The sequence below is a fragment of the Teleopsis dalmanni genome, chromosome 1, assembly GCF_002237135.1.
Source record: "Teleopsis dalmanni isolate 2A chromosome 1, ASM223713v2, whole genome shotgun sequence".
NCBI classification, from domain to species: domain Eukaryota; kingdom Metazoa; phylum Arthropoda; class Insecta; order Diptera; family Diopsidae; genus Teleopsis; species Teleopsis dalmanni.
The window spans coordinates 116,978,189-117,001,632 of NC_051846.1; the positions used below are offsets into that span (position 1 = coordinate 116,978,189).

Sequence of the window (23,444 nt, forward strand, 5' to 3'; positions counted from 1 at the left end):
TCAGTAGTTATAAATACCTAGGTGTTGTGTTTAGCGAGAACAATCTATCAATGAATACATTAAAAGATAGAGTACAAGCTGAGAATAAAGCCTATTATGAATTAAAACGTCTAATTACAAGTAATAATATTTCGCAGGAAACAAAACTAAGGCTCCTAAGCGCGCTCATTTCCCACAATATTAGAATGTCCAGGAACCCTGATTAGAGTTACCTTGGACCTCTCGCTTAGTGCATTGATAAATTCGTAACATTCTTGCACTAATCTGGATAACATACAGGCTGCTGATAAGGCTTTAATAGCTGACTGACTGTCAGTTAGAATGTAGACCTCCTTTGCGTGAAAGCCAATATTTAAAGAAAGAACACATGCCCTAAGGATGGCGAAAATTTCAGTCTGAAATATTGAGGTGAAATCTGAAAGATGGTATGATATATTAATCATTAGGTCCGTAGAAAAGATTCTGTAGATTATTTCAGTATGAAATAAATATTTTTAAAACTCTAACACACCATCTTTTTTTTAAGAAACTTTATTCCAACAAATATAAATTTATTGAAGCGATGCTGGACAACGGGTGACTATGCCACAGCAAAATTATAACAACTGAAATGATCTGTGTCGTTACACAATGCACACATAAACTCATAGAAGTGGCAATGTTTTTGTCTTGATCCTGCTTGACTTTTATTTAAATCCCACCGTTCCCCAATCAACTCCCACTTCCTAATAATCTACTCTCAAACACTACATATCCACCGATTGACGGCAAATGCCATAATCGTATAAGGATAAAATTAGATATTATGTAAATGAAGTTAGGTTTTTCTTATTAGTTTTCTTATAATTATTTATAATATTTATGTTTTATATATTATAAATTATTGAAAATGTTAATTTTGTAAATGTAAATATGACCTAAATTTAATAAAAGAAATACTACTACTACTATCCACTACATATCCACATTCTAACCCATGTATTCGTCATGTAATTCCCCTTATATTATCTACTTTGATTATTAAAAATTAATCAGATTTTAAGTAAAAATGTTTGTTTGAATAATATTATTTTAAAAGTTTTTTTAACAAACATTCAAAGGAGGACATCACACATTTCTTATATACACTAAATTTCAGTTAAAATAAATTCAAAACATTTATTTTTTATATAATATTTAAATCGGGTTTATCTTTAAATTGTAATTAAAACTTATTTTTTTTTTCACTGTAGTGTTACTTTTAAAAGTATTTTTGGACAAGTAATTTATTGCACATTTCACATTTTTAAGAAAAAAAGAAAATAAATGAAGACATAAACAGCTTATCTTTGGATTTTTGTTAACATCCGTTACACATATAGATAAATAGCCCACATATATTCTTTAATATTTTATCAATACTACTGTTCCAAAAAATATTTTTCAAAAATAATTATCATTTTATTTGTGACTTATCATTTTCTTATATGTAAGAAAATCCATGGATTCATTTTGTAATACTGGATTTGTTATATAGCGGAACATAAGCATGTTCTCTTTGGCTTGCCTCTTAATAATATTATCTCTTTATAACTCTTATAAATTATATTATAAATTTTCTATTTTATTTGTACTTTTTTAGAAAACGAGCCATTAATTCGATCATTAAATTAAATTTCTATTATCTATAAATTTAACAAAAATACCTGGTACTGTTGACATAGCTTTGATCATATCTAAGTAGGCGTTAGGGCTAATGTTAGATGGTACTCCATTTTTTCTTTTATCCGACTAAGAAAATAATATATTATATTTAAAATTATAAACGCCTAATTCTTACCAACTCGTTGCTACGTTCGTCTCTTTGACATGCTTGTAATATCAACATTTTTGGTTTGTCTTGCAAAGCATCAGCAGTCATTATTTCTTCTATTTCAGCAATTTTAATTGGAATGCTATTACAGCCATAAATGCATCCTACCAATTATAATACAAAATTATAAATTCATCAGTTTTGTCAACATTTCTTACCACTAATACCATGCGATAAAATACATATAATTATTGAACTTAGAGTGCAAGACCGTTTTACTGTTTCACGAATTTGGTGCAATAAATCTATATGAGACAAGTTGTCAAAAACCATTGGAATGTAACCAAAAGAAGAAAATACTTCCCTCAATTTTTCTTTATCCGTGTCGGTGCCACAACGTTCTAATAATTTTTTTTTTGGAAGTAAATGCTTTAAATAAATGAATATACATATTTAAAAAAAAAATTGCCACATAAAATAAATTTACCTGCAACTCCTTTGATTCCTCCTTATAAAAGTTCTTTTGATTAATAATTAAAATATATCCAGCCTGGTTTCGTTCCACAACATAACATTTATCTAAATTTGTTTTAGGTAGAAGTTCAATATCTGAAACTTTTTCAGTATTGATTGCAGAAGCACTGTCCTTTTGATAAAATCCTCTGTTTTCAATAGTCGGCGTTGAATTTGCATTACTTCGAATTGTTTGCAATAGCAATGTTTTGATTTCATCCATATCATTAATAATAAAGAATTCTAATAAAACCTGAATATTGACATTTTCACTTCGGTCGTCACCTATATCAATGATATTTACTGTTATCCAATCTAATAAAAATATTTCTAAATATTCAAAATCATAAAAACGCAAATGATTTTCAAGTTTTTTATGTTGTTCATTTATATTAAGAATTAATTGCCCAGCTTGTTCCGGCGTAAGACGTTCGCACATATTATAAAGGGCTTTTAACAATGGATGTATTTGTAAACTAAGTTCAGCTACGTTAGGCAAATAGTACTCGCGTATTTCTTCCCATTTAAATCCTAATTTACGAAGTACACGTTTTGCATCTATAATAGCTAACGCTTCTACAACACATCCACGCCAATTATCCAAGTTAACTGTAGTGTACTCTCGCAATAAACCAATAACTGTTCCAAATTGGGAATTGAAGTGAATAATTAGTTTTTGCAGTGCAAACGAAGCACTAGAACGAGACACTCCAAAAAGCAATAAACTAAGAGACACCTTTAAAATAATAAATTGGCAAATTTCTATTATTTATTTCTAAGTTATCTAAGCTATCCTACCATCTCGTAAAAACTCAAATCTTTTTCTATATAATCCAGATCCTCCATTTGAATCTTTTGCAAATACGATCCAATGTGTAACATATTTGTATGATTATATGAAATAAACGTACTAGAAATAAATATATAAATTATAATATTTATGCGTTAATAAGTACTTTACATGATCAGCTGTGATCATCAAAGAATACTTGTACAAGAACGGCAACTTAAATGTAAACAAAAAAAACCAACCAATACACTCTCAAAATAATTTACTACTACCAAACCAAGCGCGTTGTTTTGTTGTTGCAATTCGACCCACCACGACTGAAAAAATTCACCACCCCGAACGGAACGTTTCACCATCACGAACGCTCTTAATATTTTTTATTACGAAAGAGCAATACGAAGAGCGCAAATTGGGGTTTGTTTAGTTATTTTGACAGGAGAAATGCGCCAAATAAATTTCTCTTCGTTTCGATGTAAGTGGGCGGAGTTTCCGTTCTTGTAAAAGTATTCTTTGCTTCTCAAGAACGGAAGGTCAATCAGTCGGTACGCACCAAAAAGGATCTGTTAGTCGTTAGGTACCGAAACACTTAAGCATGATATGTACGATGCTACATGTGTGTATACCAGGTATACGTGATACCAAATCGCACTGTGTATATTCAAGTATTGCATACCAAATTTCGGTCTGAGACATGTATGCAGTAAAATTAAAAGTTTTCAATTATTTGTTAAGTCTGCACACATGTCTGCTTGTGTATATCGAAATGTGCAGAATTCGCATAATTTAAGAATTTTGGTAAGCGTCGGACGAGCAAAGATCGCGGAAAAAAATTGTAAAATAATTGAAAAAGTTGTAGACATTTAATTTCTTTAAAAGAAGCAAATTTGAAAAAAATTGCTACAGACAATTATTAACGAAGTTCATACATTTTAAAAATTATTGTCTGCTATAAACATTTTTAAAGTAAGTTTTTACATTTAAACAATTATTATGTGTATAAAAATATTAAAATGTAACATTTTAAAAAATTAAATTAAAAACAATTTTAGATTTAAGAATTATAATAAGAAATTATATTTAATTCTAAGAAATATGAAATTTTTATATAATGAAATAAATAACAGCGTCAGCGTGAAATATTTTCGGCAGCGCCATAACAACAGCGGAACAAGTACTGAGTGCAAAACAATAATCTTAACTGAAGAAATTAAGGTGATGATAATAGCAACATATTATTTATTTTATTATTATTATATATTTCATATTTCTTGGAATTAAACACGATTTATTAAAGATTGTTTTTGTTAATTCAGTTTGCTATACTACAGTGTAATTTAGTTTTAGCAAGCAATAATGGAGAATGAAGCAAATGCGTTTATGGTAATAGTAACATGTCTTGCGGAGCGAAAAAACAAAAGAAAATAAAGGATTTGGGCAAAGACATGGCTGCAAAAGAATTTTCTCATGTCAAGCTTCTGAAGGAATTAGAGACCTCTTGTATTGAAGATTTAAAACTTTTTTAAGAACGGATATTAACATGGATATAAGATATGGTATATTATTGTGGTATAATTAGACCTTTATTAAAAATTAATAATAATTTATTAAAAAACAATACACAATGAAAATAAATCGTGTGTTCAGCTTCAACTTCTTTTCTCTGATTCCTCTTTTCTTTAATTTGACAGTTCTTCTGTTTGGCATCGCCGTCAGAACAAAAGTGTTGAATGGTTACATTTTATATTACGAACTCCTACATTTCGACTACCCTGACTGGGCGTACGACCCGGACAGCTCGGTCCATGCCTTCATATTTTTTGCGATGGCTATTGTCGAATGCGGGCCTTCGTGATCGCCAATTTTTTCGACTTTGTAGCGACCGTGATTTAAAACCTTGTTGACCTTATACGGGCCCAAGTATTTTGGTCTAAGTTTCATCCCTGAACCGTATTGAGTCCTCTTTATTGCCACTGTATCATTTTCTGCGTACTTCCTTTCTTCTTTGCGCTTTGAATCGTACGATTTTTTGTTTTCTTGTTGTATTTTAAGGATGTTTTCTTTCGCCATTTCCCTAACCTTATTGCATTCTTCATCTAGCTCGTTTAATAACTCCTCGTTGAATAATGTTTTCAGTTCCTCGTGTTGATAACCTTTCATTTCTATTCCTGTTAAAATTTTAAACGGCGGTACCTTTGTACTACGTGGTGGAGTGTTGTTTATAAGTTGCTGAATTCTGTCAACATGTTTATACCACAATGTAGGTTTCTTCTGACATAGTTTTGCTAGCATAGGCACCATTATTCGATGAATACGCTCTACCTGCCCATTACCCCTAGGAACTCCAGTTGAAATTAGTACATGTTGGATGCCTCTTGACTTACAATATTCCTCGAATGCATTTGCCGTAAACACTGTGCCACGATCAGATACTATACGACTTGGATGCCCAAATACTGCTGATTGTTTTTCTAAAATTTTAGCAACTAATTGTATGTCTGTGCTTTTTGTTGGATAGAGCCAGACATATTTCGAGAAGGCATCAACTATAAAAAGAATATGATCATACTTCTTCTGAGTCTATTCTTGTGGACCTATGATACGTCAACAGAGGTTTGTCTTCCTTGTTAATAGGGTTTAAAAATCCTTCTTTCTTTCCAGCTTTGATATTAATAAGTATGCATTTAATGCATGAATTGACGATATCAGAGACCTTCTGTTTTAGTTGCGGAATGAAGTATTCCTTCTCAATGATGTCTTGCGTTTTCTTCTGAGCGAAGTGACCTTTACAATGTGCGGCAGTAATTACTTCTCGTTCCATTCCTGGTGGAATAACTAGTAGTTCTTTATCTGCGTTCTTAAACAACACCCCATTCTTTACGTAAAAATCGTCATACATACCACCACCATCTAGGATCATTTTAACCGCTTTAAGCCAGTCGTCGTGACTTTGCGTTTCTTTCAACTTATATGTAAATATATCTTGTATCATCATCAATGTTGTTCAACTTTATACTGGAAATCTTGCAGGAACATTGCCCATAGTGACACTCTTAACGGAACTTCTTTCTTTTTCATAGTTAACGTGAATGCATCACAATCTGTGATGATTTTAACTCCTTGTCAATTAGATAAATCCTCCATTTCTTCAATACTTGAATAACAGCTAGGACTACTAATTCGTATGAATGATACTTACTCTCGGAAGGAGAGGTCTTACGACTGAAGTATTGTACCGGATGTAACATTTGGTCATCGGGATCTTTCTGCATCAACATTGCACCAAAGCCATGAGCACTAGCATCCGTGTGGACTTCTGCAACTGCAAATGGATCATAGATTTTCAAAACCGGCGCTTTTACTATCTTTAATTTCAATTGCTGAAATGCTGCTGCTTGTTCTTCGCCGAATGTGAACTTTCCTTCTTTACGTAGCAAGTCAGTGAGCGGATTTGCTATTACGGCGAAATTCTTTACAAACTTGCGGAAGTAGGATGTGAGTTCGATAAATCTTTGAACAGCCTTCGAGTTATTTGGTATTAGAAACTTTTCTACGGCTTATATCTTTTCATAGGAAGGTTGTATGCTATTATTTTCTATAACACACCCCAGAAAATTTATTTTTCTCTGCAGGAATTGACACTTGCTGAATCTTATTTGGATGGCCTTTTCCTCAGCGAATTTCAAAACTTGTTTAAGTTTTTTTAGTCCTTCAACTTCATCTTTCGATGGTATGACTATGGCATCAACGTAAACAATGATTGTACCGTCTTGTATCAGTTCACGAAAAACTGCTTGAACAAATCTGACAACCATAGCCGGTGAGTTTGAAATACCAAACGGTGCGTAGAGAAATTCATATTACCCTTGATGATATATATTTGCCTTTGATGGTATATTTTCATGATGATGGTTCTACTGGAACGTGGAAAACCCCGTTCTTCAAGTCGAGTGTCTTGAAAACGTTTGCACCTTGTAATTTATCCAGAATATCTTCGATTAACGGCATAGGAAAACGGTCCTTCACATTCTTTTCATTTAATCTACGATAATCGCAGCATACACGCTTTGATTTATCCTTCTTAGACGCTAATACAACTGCGGCAGCATATTCCGAAAAACTTTCTTCCACAATGTCTTGTTCTACCAACTCCTTTACCTGTTCGTTCACTATTACTCGGTCATGGTATGCCAACCGATGTGTGCTTTCATATATCGGAGTATCATCCATCATGACAATTTTCATTTCAATGGGTGACTTTGCATATTTCACTGATTTATAATTTGTAACTATCGATTCAATTTCTTCCTGCATTTCAAATGAAAGGTGTGCTGTGTCTATGTTTGATGACTGCTGGACCGCAGCTGTCATTCCACATAAAATTTCAAATTCATCTTCATTTGTAGTTATGTCATCCTTCGTTTTTATAGATTCTACATTTGCTTTTTCTTCTTCTGGAACACAAAATTTGTCACCGTTTTTGGATAACACAATGCTTAAATTGTCAAGTACATCATTACCAATTACTGATAAATAATCGGAGTCCTTACACGCCACGATGTGAAACGTCAAGTATAGGTTAGCCTTGTCTAAGGCTGTCTGCAACTTTATGCTTCCTTTGCTTTTTATTACGTTCCCACCAATACAATGTAGAGTCTTAATATTAATACACATTACGCCGCCACCCAACGACTCGAAAGCATCTTTGCGCAGTAATGTCAAATCAGATCCGCTGGTGATAAGAACGCAAATTTGCCTTCCCAGAATTGTTACATTTCGACATGACTTCTTGTTTGAGGTGAAGTGGCTAGACATGTTTTCTACGGAATTTACTTTACTACTGGACAATGAGGATTGCCCTGCTTTCGCTTGGTTACATTCAAACGAGCGATGTTCAATCTTGTTACATCGGAAACATTTGTAGTTAACAATCGTACAGTCTTTCGCTAAGTGTGCCATATCGCCACACTTGAAGCACCTTCGTTTTATTATCTGTTTCGGGAATTTATGTTCAAATGATTTGGAGTTGCACATTGGAACTTTGACACTACACACTTCGTTCGTTCCTCTGATTTTTTCATAAATTATCATGCGTTGTTTCAGCTCGCTTATTGTTCGTGCTTCGTATAAGGTTGTTTTATTTAACTTCGAATCAGCTATGCCATCAACAAAGTATGAAATTAGATTTTCCTCGTCTAAGTCAATTGGTCGGCTTATCTCCTGCAGGTTGTACAGATATTCCCTGAGCGTTTCATTCGGGCGATGCTTTCAGTTTTTTAGCATGTCATGAATTTTTGCTGACGACAGTTTTTGTCCAAACTCATCAATTAGCAATCAATTTGGCATTTTAATTTCAAATTAGGCTCAAATTGTTATAAATATATATTGTAAGAATTTATAAATAAACGTACAAATTTTCTCGCCAAGTACGCGCATATTAGATGTCCGGAAGAAGAATTTTGTTGATTATACATTTAGGTTGGAGATACTCACTTTCACCATGGACTCTTTCCATATCCCATGAGGAATTATAAAATTGTTTAGATATCTCCATAAAATTGTGAAGAATTCCGCACGCTATTATCATCTATTATCATTATTCTACATCTTCCTTTCAAGCTACCAAAATGCTTGCTCCACAACAATTCGTACTTGATTCAAATATAAATTGAAGGATATCTCTTCAGCAGCTAACTCGTCCCTATAGTTTTTAAATTATTTTTTTGTGGAAATGTGATGGGCACATCTATAACATCAATAATGTTTGGCAGTTTAATTTTATGTTCAAATGTCGAGGCATTCTGATGCATTTGGCCAGGATAAAATTTTGCCGACTTGATTTTCAATTAAAACTTTACAGAAAAATAAAGCAATTTGCAGTTTAACTCTATCCATTTTTAAAATGTTTAAAATCAACATTTTTGTTTACCGCTTAACAGCTGACTGATTGACAACTACCTCAAAAGTGCTTTTAAGTCTTGTGCGTTAACGCTCTAAAAACAAATTTTAAAAGTGATTTTAAGACTCGCGTAAACGTAGTGATTGATTAATAAACTACAGATGTATTTTAAAAGCATGTTTTTGATTAGACTGGGTTTCTAGCACGTTTTTTTTTTGTGGTACGAAGGTGGAATGTTTTATGCACCGTCAAAACGACCGTTGTCGGAATAGCATGTCCGATTCCCTTACATTAATATATAGCATACAGACTAAAACAGCCCCTCTTTGGAGAGACTTATTCCGCCTCACAACCACTTTCGCATTACTTCGAGAAGGGTCTCTCTTATGTTGGCATTTCGAGCCACGCTGCTGTGATTTTCGATATGCGCCTTAATCTCCACTTTTTCACCGCATTTTCTTAGTGTCTGCACTATTTATTATTCTAGTTTCTGGTTCTCCTTTCTAGGTCTTATTTCTTTATTTTGAGGATTTGAATGACATATGAATCAATCTTTCACCAACTCTCTAGGTTCGCTCTCATCTGCATCGTCACAATCTCCATATCGCCATAAATGCAGTCGGGGAGATCCACCTTTCTCATGCGGCACAAATACTTACAAAATTATCCATGCGAATGAGATAGTAATTTACGTATCCTGATTTTCGTTTGAGCCAAGTGAGCTGTTGTTGGTCTAGCTGTCCATCTTCCTTGAGTGCTATTATTCCATTTTTGTTGCCACATTTCGATAGCTTGCTCTTGATCTTCTCTTGTCATTTGTTGAGCATAGTGTCGGTTATTTTCTTGTTGTACTCTTTATACACTCCTTTGTTTGAAGATCAATTGGAGTTACACCTGCTATTACAAAAACTGTTTCCGCCGAGACAGTGCATTACGCTGATGCGTTTTGATGTCTAGTGCGTCTGCCCACACTTCGCCACCATGTAGAAGAATTGCGTTTACTGTTGTCATCAGCAAAATCCGTTTTTCCGCAATGGATACTCCCGTGTTAGCCATTAGTTTGCTTAAAGCAGCAGTGTCCTTTGCTGCTTTCTATGCTGCATACTTTATTTGCGCCCAAAACGTAAGTTTCCCATCTAATCTTATTCCAAGGTAATTGATCGTTTTTTTTTGGTCATCAGCACATCATTATTTACTCGCATTACTAATTACTACCACATCATTTGCGAAAGCTACTAGAAAAGTATCATATGGCATCACTATTTGCAAAATGTCGTCATAAGTGATGTTCCAAAATTTAGGCCCCAAGATTGATCCGATCCTTGCGCTGATCCTGCCGTTATTTGTACCGTTTTTAATCCATTTTTTGTTAAATAGATTGATTGTCAGTATGTTAAGTAGCTACTAATTAATCTTATAATCTGCTTATATAAACATGTACTTGGAAGCGATTTTCTATCGGGTGTATGAAGTCTTTTCATCTGAGACTATTAAAACCATTTTTAATATCTAAGGTGCCAAGAAGTACTTCTGAACTATGAGTAGTGATTACCACGTTAAGTTAGGTTTGCAGCCGAGATAACCTCTGCAATGGCTCCTATTGTGGATCTGATACTGCTAATTATTTCAGGTGTTTGTCATATCCAAGTTGACTGCTGTAATTGAAATCAAATACGCAGCAATATTCATTAATAAAGCTAAAAATTTGTGTTGAACTATGGTGGTCATAGCTACATTAGCACAAGTACTAAGTTATCTTCGGTATACTTAAAATTGTGGAAATAAGAAACAACATTTTATGCGTAGGATTGATTCCTTAACAAAACATTTAGTATTGCTTTTTGTCATTTATTAGTTTAACACATAGTTTATTATAGATTCACTATTCACAATAGATTCTAGTAAATTTGGTTGAAGATATTTAAGTTAGTTTAAGTTTATTTTCTAAAAATTAAATATTATAAGCATTTGGAGGATAAACAACAAATTAAAGTATATTTGAATTTTATTTTACATTTCTTAACTGGATACAATAAGTGTACATGTTTATCATCTGCTTTTAAATTTAACTGAAATCCGAACGCAAAATGTGCCCTTGCTCTTAAACATTTTTGACAAAAAACTTTTATTTAAATTTGACTAATGTATAAAAATTACAATTAAGTATATTTAGTATGTATAATAAGTTCATTTCATTTCATTTTTAAATTTTCGTATACGTGTTCAAAATGTAGTACTTTTATAAATTTTTTAATAAAAAATTTTTTTGTTAAAATTTAATCTATAATAAAGTAGTATATAAACAAAAGTTTTGATATAAAACTTTTTAAGCACTTTTAATTATATGTAAATGTATTTTTCTACAAATGAAATTTTCTTACTATCGATTTCAAATAAATGTCCTGAGGTAGTTGTAAGCAAATTCTTTCACAAAGATTCGTAACCGAACACACACAAATTGGCATGAAAAGCAAACATTTCCACAAGAAATGTAAAATTATGGTTAATTTCGATTAAGGTATTGTGATACCAAGACAATATTAAAAATTTTTTGTAGTTTTGAAGTTAAAAATATAATTATTTGCCTCCACATAACTATTAAAAGAGCTCATTAATTAATAATGGTTCATTACAATTCTGCAAACTATAGTTGCAAATACTCCTTTATAAAGATTAAATTGGAAGAGAAAAATAGTTACAGTTAACCAATAATTAAACATTTTACATATTTTATTTCTGCACAAACAAAATATGAGTAATCTGAATTTTATTGGCGTGCAGAACGCTCTGTTTCCATTAGACACTCTCGCACCAGTATACGAGCGTGAACAATCCCTCGTTTAAGGCGTTCCGTTGAGCTCCGTGAACCTGTGTACGTTGGACGAATATCACGACCCATTTCCTCAATAACAGCCAATAGTTGTGCATACTTGCTTAGTCCATTATTAATGCCTGAGCTGCTTACTGTTGGCAAATTAGCAGTAGAAGTCATAGGAGTGGTTATGTTGGCTGATGTTTGTGTGGTAATGATGACAGGTGAATTTGATTGAGGATACTTATGTTGTGATTGAGATGAACCATTTACACCACTACCATTGCACGAACGTGAGGCAGGTGTCGCTGTAGTGTTAGATTGCTGTTGTAGTAATGCTAGTTGCGCCTGTAATTGTTGCGAATACTGCAAGGCGGTAGCAGCAGCTGCGGCGGATAAAACTGTACTACTACTTTGTTGTAAATAATCTCGATCACGCTTAGAGTAAAAATCACGAACACTACTGCTGTTATTCGAATTATGTTGTGAACTATCTCTTGGTGTATGATGAATTGCTGATATTTGTATCTGAGGCTGTTGTTCACGTTGTTCCTTCTGTTGTTGATAGTAAAAATTTTGTACTTGAGATCGCGGTATTGGCGTTACAGTAACATCACTTAATTTAGACTCTACAGCTTGAATGTCCATTATATCCATCTTGTAAAATTAATGTTTCTAAGAAAAAAAAAAAAGCTTTAAACTTGTTCATTAACATTTACCTTATATTTAGTACTCTTTTTCTTTATATTTGTTTTAGGAATACTAGAGTAACTCCACAATATTAAACGCCAAACCCAACGTTTGTTATTTATCAACTAGGCAAGAAAAAAAAGTGAAAACGCAATTTCAAGCAAGAATTATTTCTGAAAGGGGGAAAGCGAATGATGTACTCAATGTCAAACTTGTTACGTAGTTAACTTTGACGTAAATGTATCACAAACGTAATCGTAAGCATTGTTAATATAAATTTAGCTAAATTTCCGATAATCAATGAGAATTACGTTACAACTTAAAAATTACAGTAGCAAAAGGAACTTTTTGTAACTTTCGCAATATTTCATAAAAAATTTTCGACTTAACAAATTACGAATTTAATTTTATTACATAATATAATAAAACAATATCATAAGTGTATAAAAACCATATACATATTTATACACTTTGATTTTTTACTTTTATATACATATATATGCTATCTAATAAATATATTAGATACTCTTCACCTAATATAATATAAACATTTAACATAAATATAATTATAACTACCAAATAATCAAACTTGTGTGTTTATATTGTGTTTATAATAAGTACTACGTCGACATAGTAACTTACAATCATATATGTAATGTATAAAATATGGAATATAATATATATTAGTTCATATAAGTAATTTATATTAGTACGTTTGGGACAATTTTCATTTTAATTATTTGAATATAAATAAAATAAAATACGATGTAAATTTTAGATACATTGTTATTTAGTTGCCATGTGTACAATACAAAAAGCAAAATTCTCGAGATTTCTCAAATTGTTGGACTGTTGAAACTGTGGTATTGAATAACAAATATTATTTAAGCGACTAAACTGAATCAAATTAATTTTAAAACAGATTTTTTAAAGCAAAAAATAAATTTTTTTAACTTAGTTAAGTAATTGTTCTGACATATGGAACATGTATTCTGATAATTTTTTAATTTTTTTATACAATATGTATACTAATCTAAAATTTTCGTATTATTTCAGACTATTTTTAATGTATACGTAATGCTAAATTAATGTTAGAAGTATTCAAATTCGGTCATATCATATATATTTTGGTAATATAAAAATTCTCAATGCACAGTTTAAGTCTCATTCGAGTGTTCGAGAGGTAAAGAAATTTTAAGGTAAATCGCAATGCAATGTACTTTACATATATCTAATTTTTAGGTTAATAGCATAGTTAATTCTTATATAAAAGATACTTACATATATAGTTTGTTGCTAATATAGTTATTGGCTACGCATCATTTAAATACGTATTCATGCACATTGCTTTTAATTTGTACTGTAAATTTATTTCAATTCCTTCAGAAACGAGCGCCAATTCGACTTTATTCGAGTGTCGAATGTCAGTTGGATTTCGAAATAAAAGTGAATATACGAATTAGCCGACAGAACAGAGAAGCGATTTATTTCGCCTTAGCGCCGCAGCTGTTTGTGCCTATGTATTTTTGCTTTGTGAGTAATCACATCAACTGAAAATCTTGAATCGGACCCCCACGCCAATCGTCGATTAAAATATTAAAGGTATTTAAGTTAACTTACATATATAAACTGTTTATTTTATTTTAAATAAAGTTTAAACAGATTTATATAAAAACAATAATTGTAAGTATCAATTTGGTAAAATTTAACTCATCAACCATTAAGACGTAAACGTTCCGATATACCAACAATGGAATGTATATCTGTTGGACAAAGTGTGAAGATTAAGCGTACAGATGGTCGTATACATCCAGCAGTTGTATCGAAAATTAATGAGATGGGTAAATCGATCACAGTCGAGTGGTATGAAAGAGGAGAGACAAAAGGAAAAGAAGTCGAGCTGGACGCCATATTAAATTTAAATCCAGAGATCTTTAGCGTTGAACAGGAGCAACACTCTGCACCTGAACCAAAAAAGCAAGCTACTTCTGTATTAAATAATATTATGAGAAATCCGACACAAAGTGCGATTGGTCACCGCACCGGTAGATCAACTATAAACTCTACACTATTAGCATCCACATCAGAAGCACAAGAAAATTTACCACCACCATCAACTACAGGAATCGCACGCTCTCGCACGACAAGCAATACAAACCGATTAGGCACTGCAAATCAATACCCGACCACTATCAGCGCAACAACAATAGGACCCAATACAAATACCAGTAATATGGGACCGCGAAGGTCATACGTGGTAAAAGAAGTTGAACGTCTTAAAGAGAATCGTGAAAAACGACGCGCACAACAAGCACAAATTAAGGAAGAAAAAGTGGCACTAATGAATCAAGATCCTGGCAATCCCAATTGGGAGACAGCGCAGATGATTCGTGAATATCAAGGTAATCTGGAATTTAATCCATTAATAGATGGTCAAGAATATGAGGATCATCAAATAACAGTTTGCGTACGTAAGCGACCGCTAAGTAAAAAGGAAGTAAACAAAAAAGAGATAGATGTCATATCTGTACCACGGAAAGATACTTTAATTGTACATGAACCACGAAATAAAGTTGATTTAACAAAATTTTTGGAAAACCATAAATTCCGTTTCGACTACGCATTCGATGACCAATGTGATAATGCTGTTGTCTACAAGTAAGTAATAAATTTAAATTAATTAATATAAATTATTCATATATGTATGTATAATATATTGTTTTATCGATATTAAAAACAAATTTATTTTATATCACAACAATGATACATAAATGACTTATTTTTAGATACACTGCAAAGCCCTTAGTGCAAACTATATTCGAAGGAGGAATGGCCACATGTTTTGCCTACGGTCAGACAGGGTCTGGAAAAACACATACTATGGGTGGTGAATTTAATGGAAAAGTTCAGGATTGCAAAAACGGCATTTACGCTATGGCTGCTAAAGATGTTTTCGCATTTTTAAATAGCCAAAAATATCGTAGTTTGAGATTGGTAGTATCCGCAAGTTTCTTTGAGATTTATAGTGGCAAGGTTCGATACCTAATATTATTATTGGTTTATATATAAACGATTTTAATCTTTGTAATTAAGGTATTTGATTTATTATCGGACAAACAAAAACTTAGAGTCCTAGAAGATGGAAAGCAGCAAGTGCAAGTTGTTGGTTTGACAGAGAAAGTAGTCGATGGTGTGGAAGAAGTTTTGAAACTTATACAGCACGGAAACACTGCTCGTACATCTGGTCAAACTTCAGCTAATTCCAACTCATCAAGGTCACATGCAGTATTCCAAATTGTGCTTCGTCCACCTGGTTCAACAAAAATCCACGGCAAGTTTTCATTTATTGATTTAGCTGGTAACGAACGTGGTGCGGATACCTCATCTGCTAATCGACAAACGCGTATGGAGGGTGCTGAAATTAATAAATCACTTTTAGCACTTAAAGAGTGTATTCGTGCACTTGGTAAGCAATCGGCTCATTTACCTTTCCGTGTTTCAAAATTGACACAAGTGCTACGTGACTCATTTATTGGTGATAAAAGTAAAACCTGCATGATTGCAATGATATCGCCCGGTTTAAGTTCGTGCGAACACACCTTAAATACTCTAAGATATGCAGATCGCGTAAAAGAACTTGTTGTTAAAGATATAACAGATATGTTACGTGATGATAATTGTGAACAAATTATAGAAGAAGATGAGGATGAACATGATGAACAGAAAAGACCTTTGAATCACAGTAATCATAACAATAATAATAAAAATGGACAAATTTCTGAAAGTGACTTAGCTCTTTTAAGATCATTAAGCGTAAATATTTTTGCTAATTTTTATAATTTTTTTTCATTTACTACTCTTTTTAATATAAATTAGGAACATGATATGTCAGATGAATTATTAGTACAACACGCGGCAATTTCAGACTTACAGCAAGCTGAAGAAATGGTTGTAGATCAACATAGAGCAATAAACGAATTTCTTGCACAGTTTTTACCAGAATCGCTAAGATTATATAATTTAACCAATTACGTCGATTATGATCAAGATGCATATTGCAAACAGGGTGAAGCATTATTTACACAGCTGGCAGAGTTGGCAACAGGTTGCCGAGATATGATGGCTGACTTTCGAACTAAGCTAGCAAAAGAGGAAATGCTTTCGTGCACAGTTAAACCACTAAGTAAACGTTAATTTACATTCATATTGATTTTTGATAATAATTGATGATCCTTTTGAACACATTAGTTTTAAAACTGGTTGAAAACTAATTTTTATACTTTTCTATTTAATTTATAAATCAGTAGGAGTATTATATAATTATGCATATGCGGCTGTACGATAATAAAAGCCATCAGTATGCAATTCTGTAGTAAAGGATGCAATTTAAAAATAGTATTTTGGAACGATGTTTTTGTTTTTCCCATGAGATCGCATATGCATGATTTACTTATTTTTTTATTCTGTAACTAAATGTTTAATAATATGCTTATAAATTCCAAATTTTTAAGGTTATTAAGGAATCAACAATAGTCTATTTAAAAAACTAAATTGACTGAGACGTACATAAACTGTAAATTGCAGATAATTCATTTAATCAATTGTTCATCAAACAGTATAACAATCTGCACGAGTTTATTTGGTGGAAAGTTTATGTATAATTTAATGTTGATTTTTTATGATTAACATAATTTATAAATTTGTCTGTTAACTTATGCTTAATATAAATTATAATTAGAATCTAATAGCAAGTGAAAATAAAATTAACATATTAACTATAAATAATTTCTTACTTTTTAATTTTTAACAATCAAAAAAAATCGAATCCATACGTTTAACTTTTTTTAATAGGAATTCATAATACTCTTTACCATACATTTCTGTCATAAGCAAACCAAATTATCCACAAATGAGTTTAGTAAAATTTTAAAGATTTATAATTTATTTAAATTAGGAGCACGAGTTTGTTCTTAAAACAATTAAATTTCTCAATGCGTAAAGCTTTGTGCTGCGTAATTTACTTCAATGCATTCAACCAATTCATCTCTGTGTTCGTCCTTGTATAGTTGTTCGGCAGGAAGTATTTCAAATACAGGTTTATCATGCTCGTGCGTTTGAAAATGTGCCTAATTTCAAAAATATATTTAATGTGTTTCAAATATATTATAGTGTAATCTACAACTTACATCAAAAGTATGCTTTCTGTGGAACAATTCGCTGCATAAATTGCATTTATATTTTGCATTTTTAGTGTGCTTAGTTTTTATATGAGTTTGTAATGTGCAAGGTGAAATTAACATTTGATGGCAAATATGACATTCAAATTTCTTTCCTATATGCCTAAAACTATGCATTTTCAGATGCTGGAATAACAAGAAATCTTTTCCTGAAAAATACAAAAACTATTGACTAATAAACAGATTAAGGGTCATGTTATGTAGACAGTTTCGGCACTGCAAATTATAAAATTGTGTGAGAGAAACATGTCGGTTCAAATTTCGGCATGAGAACCCGGCTATTTGTGCCTCTGCACTGAGGCAAAGCAGTTTTGTTTTGTAATAACTTTTAGAATTTGTGCCTTTCTGAAGCAAATTACTTCAATTTTAATACTTTATGCAGAAAAAATGGCAGTAAGAGCCAATTTTGCCGTGTCCGAGACACTCTACATAACATAATCCTAACGGAATATGTTTAAAATTTTACCACAAATATCGCAGATATAGCGTCTGTCATTTGTATGTATTCGAGTATGCACATTTAAATCAGCCCTCGATAAATATGACTTGGCACAAAATTCGCATTTAAATTTTCGTATGTTATTGTGTTTGTCCATGTGATATTGGAAGTGCACTTTTTGATTGAAATATTTAGAACATAACTCGCATTTAAATTGGGACACACCCATATGTATTTTTTTATGTTGTGTTAATGCCTTTGAAGTTTTTAAGATCCTTTTACAATCCAAACATTGGTACTTATTATCATGAGCGTCTTTTCTGTAGAAAGATATTTAACTATAAGCTGTAATATATTTTTGAGACTTTTACCTATGTTTTACAAAATCTATCCGTTTTTTGAATTCGGTATCACATACCACACATCGAAAAGTTCTTATAAATTTATTAATTTCTGCACTGTTGCTAGTCTCGTACGATACTGAACTGCTTTCTTCGATTTCATCCAGATATTGTACATCTGTATACTCTCTATTCAATTCAACATTGTTCATAGAATCATCAGAATTTATTAGTGAAAAGCCAACGTCTGTTTCCAAATTTTTGTACTTTGTTTTGAAGTTTCCAATATCATCAATATTATCTATTATTTTAAGGGACCTTGATTTTGTTACTGATTCTCCTCCATCGAATCCGTCAAGTTCAAATAAATTTTTTTCGTTAGCATGTATGTGTGTATTTTTTTTTAAATAAAAAGTTTCCTCTTCTAATAAGTCACTAGATATATCATAAAAAGGTACTGAATCACTAAATAGCTCTTCATTGGTAATAACTTGACAGAAAGTCCGACCTATAGATTTTGAAGCTTTATCCTTAAGGATTGAATTAAAGTCCTTCTGCAATGATGTGTGTGCCTCTATTGCTTTCAATTTCAGTTGTCTGAATAGTTTCATTTGCAGTTCACAGTTACTGCACACAAAGTGCGGATAAAATTCAATTGCTGTTAAATCAATCTAACAATATTCTGTTAAAATTGCTTTATATCATATGTGTAAAAACTTACATGAAGTCCAAACAATTCTTGGTATAATTGTCCATGCTCTGATAAGCATATTTCATTTTTATTTAGCTGTAATAAACTTTCAAAGACTCGATTTTGCTCATTAGTCCTGCATATAATGCAGCTTTTTAAAAACTCCAAATCCCGACTCATTTAATAAACACTCTTTAAATGGGAAATCCAAGATGAACTGTATAATTCTACAATAACAAATAATGGCAACGGCTGCACTTATCACATATATATATTATTTATATATGTTGATAAACAAAATGTATTGCAAATGGTGTTATGGACATCTATAAAGGTTGTCAAAGAATATCTTTAAAGAACGAACTATATTTTCAGTGGCAAAGAATACTACTAGTAAATAGTTGTTGCAAAATTTCAATTTTATTTTGCATAAATAAACATACAGGCCACCTCTGGCAATGTGCGTGAAGATAGCGTCGACGATAAGTCCAAAATGGAACTGGAACATTTTTCGCCGCATGAAAAATGCAGTATAGTTTAATTAAGGAAAAATTTATTATTTTATTAAATTTAATGCAGCAAAAGGCATTATTAAGTAGAAAATTGAATTAATTTACTATCTACATTCAACTTTTATGTGTAAATGATGTAATTTGTATGAAAATTGAAAAATAAAAATCAGCCCCAAAAGATGGGGTCACTAATTTATTAATAACTTTTAAACTAGAGGTACCATTTTTTTCTTTTATGGCTCATTCGAAAGAGGATAAAATTACCTTTCATATAATGCAAAATTTTGTATAGGTTGTTTGATTAACTTAGGAGCAGTGCTGCGATGAAGATAGAGATGTCATTTTCAAACATTATTTAATTAAAACTTTGTTACTTAACCAAAAAATATGAACTAAAAAGGATATAACAATAAAAAATATGTTTGTTTTTCTAAATATAATCGCTTTTTACATAATATAGAAAAAATAAGAAAAATAAGAAAAAATAAGGAAAATAAAATTTTGTAAAAATAGGTCGCTTTACAAAATTAATTATATCTTTAAAAGCAGAGGTACCATTTTTCTACAAATTAGCTTAATCGAAAGAGGACGCTTCAAACTTTCATTTAGGACGTGTGCGAGTTAGGCTAAGTTGATGCTAAACCAAATGGGAGATTTTTTGGGATTTTTTCCACTGCACACATTTAGCCACTTAGCCCAAAAAAGTGTGCGAGTTACATTTTGACAGCTAGTATCAGCTGTGAATATATTTTGATTTCAATACTTTTGTTACAAATTTTGCGATGGCAGAAAACGTAGAAATCGATGAAGTATTTCTATTTGCGCAATTTGGCAAATTAATGGAATTATATAGTCAGCATAATAAATTGAAAGAGAGATTCTTAGAAGAATATCCAAAGGTACTTATAAAATAATTTCAGTAAATAACATAAATTATCAGTTTGACTATTTAGTGCGAGCTTTTATGCCAAAATGGATATTCTTCGGCAATATTTAGAGCTGTTGTGGAGAAAGATAATTCAATCATAAGAAAACATTTAAGGCTTACAGTAATAGCATTGGAAAGAGTTTTCAATTACGGTGCAAGGTTTTTAAATACTAAAACGGGATGGAATGACCGGTTTATTATTACTGTATTTTTATATTGGCTTGGCTGTGGTGCATGCTATCGTGTAACAGGAGCTTCGTTTGGAATTTCGAGATATACTGTGCGGGATATTGTTTACAAGTGCTTGAAAGGGTTCCTTTAATTAAAGTCATCGGTTATTAAATATCCAGCTGAAAGTGAGTGTGAAAGCATTTCTACAAAATTTAACCAACGAGCCGGTACTACAATTTTCAATCGTGCATTAGGTGCCATAGATGGAACACATATACCAATAGCTGTGCCTGTACGACTTCGTGACCAATACATGAACCGAAAGTCATTTACATCAATCAATTTACAAGCTGTATGCTCCAGTAATAAGGAATTTTTATCTATTTGTGTTGGTTTCCCAGGATCGGTGCACGATGAGCGGGTTCTACAAAGCAGTGAATTATTTAATTTGCAAAATTTTCCTCCACCAGGCTACTACCTGCTAGGCGATAGTGGATACTGTTGTCGGACTAGTCCAATAGCAATTCTCACTGCATATAAAAGATTGCAGCCGTTAACAGCAAGACAAAAGAAATTTAACGAGCTTCATAGTAAGGCTCGTACTGTTATTGAATGTACATTTGGTGCATTGAAAATACGTTGGCGCTCAATTTTTGATAAAGTTCTTAGGTTAAATCTTGAACACTGTGTTCAAACAATAGCTGTGGCAGGCATTATGCATAATATATGCCTGAATGATGGACTTGATCTGATTGAAGTAAATAACATCGTGGAGGATTGTCATTATGAAGGAGTTGCTACTAACAATGAAAATATTGATGCAATTTCTATGCGCGATGAAATTGCAAACAACATTCATATGTAATTGAGTTATAAATTTTAATAAAAAAAATCTATTTTATTAAATGCTTTGTAAATTAAATTATTTTATATATATATATATTTATATACATGTATATATATATCTTATATATAAAATTAACATTGTCAAAATGTTAGTTACCGTACCCCTCCGAAACGGCTTTACCGATTTTTACCAAATTTTATATGCGTATTCAGTAGGTCTGGGAATCGGCTACTATCTATTTTTCATACCGCTAAAGTGATTAGGGTGTCCCTATCCAGCAAAAATATCTTTATTGCTTTAACAAAAATTTTTTTAATTTTTTGACATAAATTTTTTTACTGTGATAGTGATAGTGATCAGCATTGGCGCGCAAAAAAATCACTCCATAACTTTCAGTGTTTTTTAAGCGAAAAACTTAAAAAGTGATATTAAACTCATCACAAATAATTGAGACAGTGACTCTTAAATAATATTAATAAAAAAAATAATAGTGCCCGATAAAATAAAATATTATTATATATATTTATTTTTGCGAAAAAAGTGAATTTTGATTTTGTTTTCGAATTTGTTTACTTTTTTCCAAATTCACACACACTTGAAAACAGCTGATAGAGACAGCAAACAAAGCTTAAAAGCTCAAAAACAAATTTACAAAAAAGTGTTGCAAACGGGTAGAATAGCTAAACAAATTACAAATCGCAAATTTGAAAAATTGTGTAATTGTGTAATTAAATAACAAACTTATGCTAAATAAATAAAATAAATAAATACGCGAAAGGACGCCTCAAAACAAAAAAAAAAAAATTAATTGTTTGATAAATTCTTAAGAAAAATTGAAATTTATATTTTATTATATTATAAATTTATATTATACCTATATTAATAATATATATTTATATTTTTTCTTTTTAAATACATACTATTTTTCTCGTGCCATTTAAAACAGAACTTTAAAGGTTTATAATTAAATAATTAAAAAGTAGAAGCTTCTTTTTCACAACAAATTACTCAGAGACAGTTGGCTGCTCAGCTAATTTCCACGATACCAACCACGATATGCCAATTAAAAGATCACCGCCTTCGCATAGCGGAGGCACAAACCACTCACCCATATGCTACCCAACAGCAGATGATAGTTCTGAGAAGCCAACTACGAACCAAACAACAATGCTAAACAACCAAACCCAAAGGCAACGCTCATACTCGGTAAGTGAAAATTCTTGCAAACAATCAAGTTACCAACCGCAAAGTCCAGCAACATCTTCGAAAAATAACACAGCATCAGCGCAACAAAATAACGCAGCGCAACATGTTAACATATTGCCAAATATATTGCAAAAGAATAGTAACATAGCAAAAAATCCTGATTCACCCAAAGTCCGTGGCATGGATAAATATATTTAAATCATAAAAAGAAAACGTAGCCCGAAACAAGAAAATGCTAACAATGCAATCTCGACAGAAACTCGAAAAATAGAAAATATTTCGACAGCGAATCGTTTTGCCGTTCTAGCCGAAGATAATAAAAATACCAGTCCCACCCCTACCCAGAAACCGCCACCCATATTTCTGCGTGAAAAAAATTCAAACGCTCTTATATACTCCCTAACACAAAGTATTGGCAAAGATTCATTCCATGTTGTGCCTCTTCGTAAAGGAAATGTCGCTGAAACGAAAATCTCGATCAACGAAGAAAAACATTTCAGAGCAGTTGTAAACAACTTCGAAAAAAATGGAAAAAATTTTTACACCTATCAATTAAAAAGTGCCAAAGGATTAACAGTA

General features: G+C 31.8%; 5 protein-coding genes across 12 annotated transcripts; 2 read left to right on the plus strand and 3 right to left on the minus strand.

Moving 5' to 3' along the window:
* Positions 1-1,644: 1,644 nt before the first annotated feature.
* Positions 1,645-3,275, minus strand: LOC119665676 (caspase-8). The gene is made up of 5 exons (XM_038074904.1): positions 3,104-3,275; positions 2,280-3,041; positions 2,011-2,221; positions 1,820-1,956; positions 1,645-1,770 (listed from the first exon to the last, which is right to left on the minus strand). Exons 1-5 carry the CDS (start codon positions 3,185-3,187, stop codon positions 1,645-1,647), a joined length of 1,320 nt encoding a protein of 439 aa, XP_037930832.1. The 5' UTR covers positions 3,188-3,275.
* Positions 3,276-11,686: 8,411 nt separating this feature from the next.
* LOC119667818 lies at positions 11,687-13,846 on the minus strand. Of its 4 annotated transcripts, XM_038077154.1 has the most exons (3): positions 13,276-13,355; positions 12,537-12,666; positions 11,687-12,478 (listed from the first exon to the last, which is right to left on the minus strand). In XM_038077154.1, the coding sequence occupies exon 3, from the start codon at positions 12,458-12,460 to the stop codon at positions 11,759-11,761; it is 702 nt and encodes a 233-aa protein (XP_037933082.1). In that variant the 5' UTR covers positions 12,461-12,478; positions 12,537-12,666; positions 13,276-13,355; the 3' UTR covers positions 11,687-11,758. The 4 variants fall into 4 exon arrangements, with proteins under 4 accessions (XP_037933082.1, XP_037933085.1, XP_037933083.1 ...); XM_038077157.1 differs by lacking the exons at positions 12,537-12,666; positions 13,276-13,355 and adding an exon at positions 13,775-13,846; XM_038077155.1 differs by lacking the exon at positions 12,537-12,666 and having other exon boundaries at positions 13,276-13,362.
* LOC119667816 (kinesin-like protein Klp10A) lies at positions 13,291-17,032 on the plus strand. 5 transcript variants are annotated; one of them, XM_038077152.1, is made up of 8 exons: positions 13,291-13,356; positions 13,550-13,692; positions 13,880-14,095; positions 14,147-15,151; positions 15,280-15,526; positions 15,587-16,306; positions 16,370-16,676; positions 17,005-17,032. In XM_038077152.1, exons 4-8 carry the CDS (start codon positions 14,244-14,246, stop codon positions 17,010-17,012), a joined length of 2,190 nt encoding a protein of 729 aa, XP_037933080.1. In that variant the 5' UTR covers positions 13,291-13,356; positions 13,550-13,692; positions 13,880-14,095; positions 14,147-14,243; the 3' UTR covers positions 17,013-17,032. The 5 variants fall into 5 exon arrangements, with proteins under 5 accessions (XP_037933080.1, XP_037933076.1, XP_037933077.1 ...); XM_038077148.1 differs by lacking the exon at positions 17,005-17,032 and having other exon boundaries at positions 16,370-16,987; XM_038077149.1 differs by lacking the exon at positions 17,005-17,032 and having other exon boundaries at positions 14,156-15,151; positions 16,370-16,987.
* Positions 17,033-17,323: 291 nt separating this feature from the next.
* LOC119667819 (zinc finger protein 1 homolog) lies at positions 17,324-19,786 on the minus strand. The gene is made up of 5 exons (XM_038077158.1): positions 19,232-19,786; positions 18,541-19,181; positions 18,197-18,489; positions 17,680-17,879; positions 17,324-17,619 (listed from the first exon to the last, which is right to left on the minus strand). Exons 1-5 carry the CDS (start codon positions 19,379-19,381, stop codon positions 17,482-17,484), a joined length of 1,422 nt encoding a protein of 473 aa, XP_037933086.1. The 5' UTR covers positions 19,382-19,786; the 3' UTR covers positions 17,324-17,481.
* Positions 19,787-20,495: 709 nt separating this feature from the next.
* On the plus strand, positions 20,496-21,677 carry LOC119665677 (putative nuclease HARBI1). Its single transcript, XM_038074906.1, has 2 exons — positions 20,496-20,612; positions 20,970-21,677. The coding sequence occupies exons 1-2, from the start codon at positions 20,496-20,498 to the stop codon at positions 21,675-21,677; spliced, it is 825 nt and encodes a 274-aa protein (XP_037930834.1).
* The last annotated feature ends 1,767 nt before the right edge of the window (positions 21,678-23,444 follow it).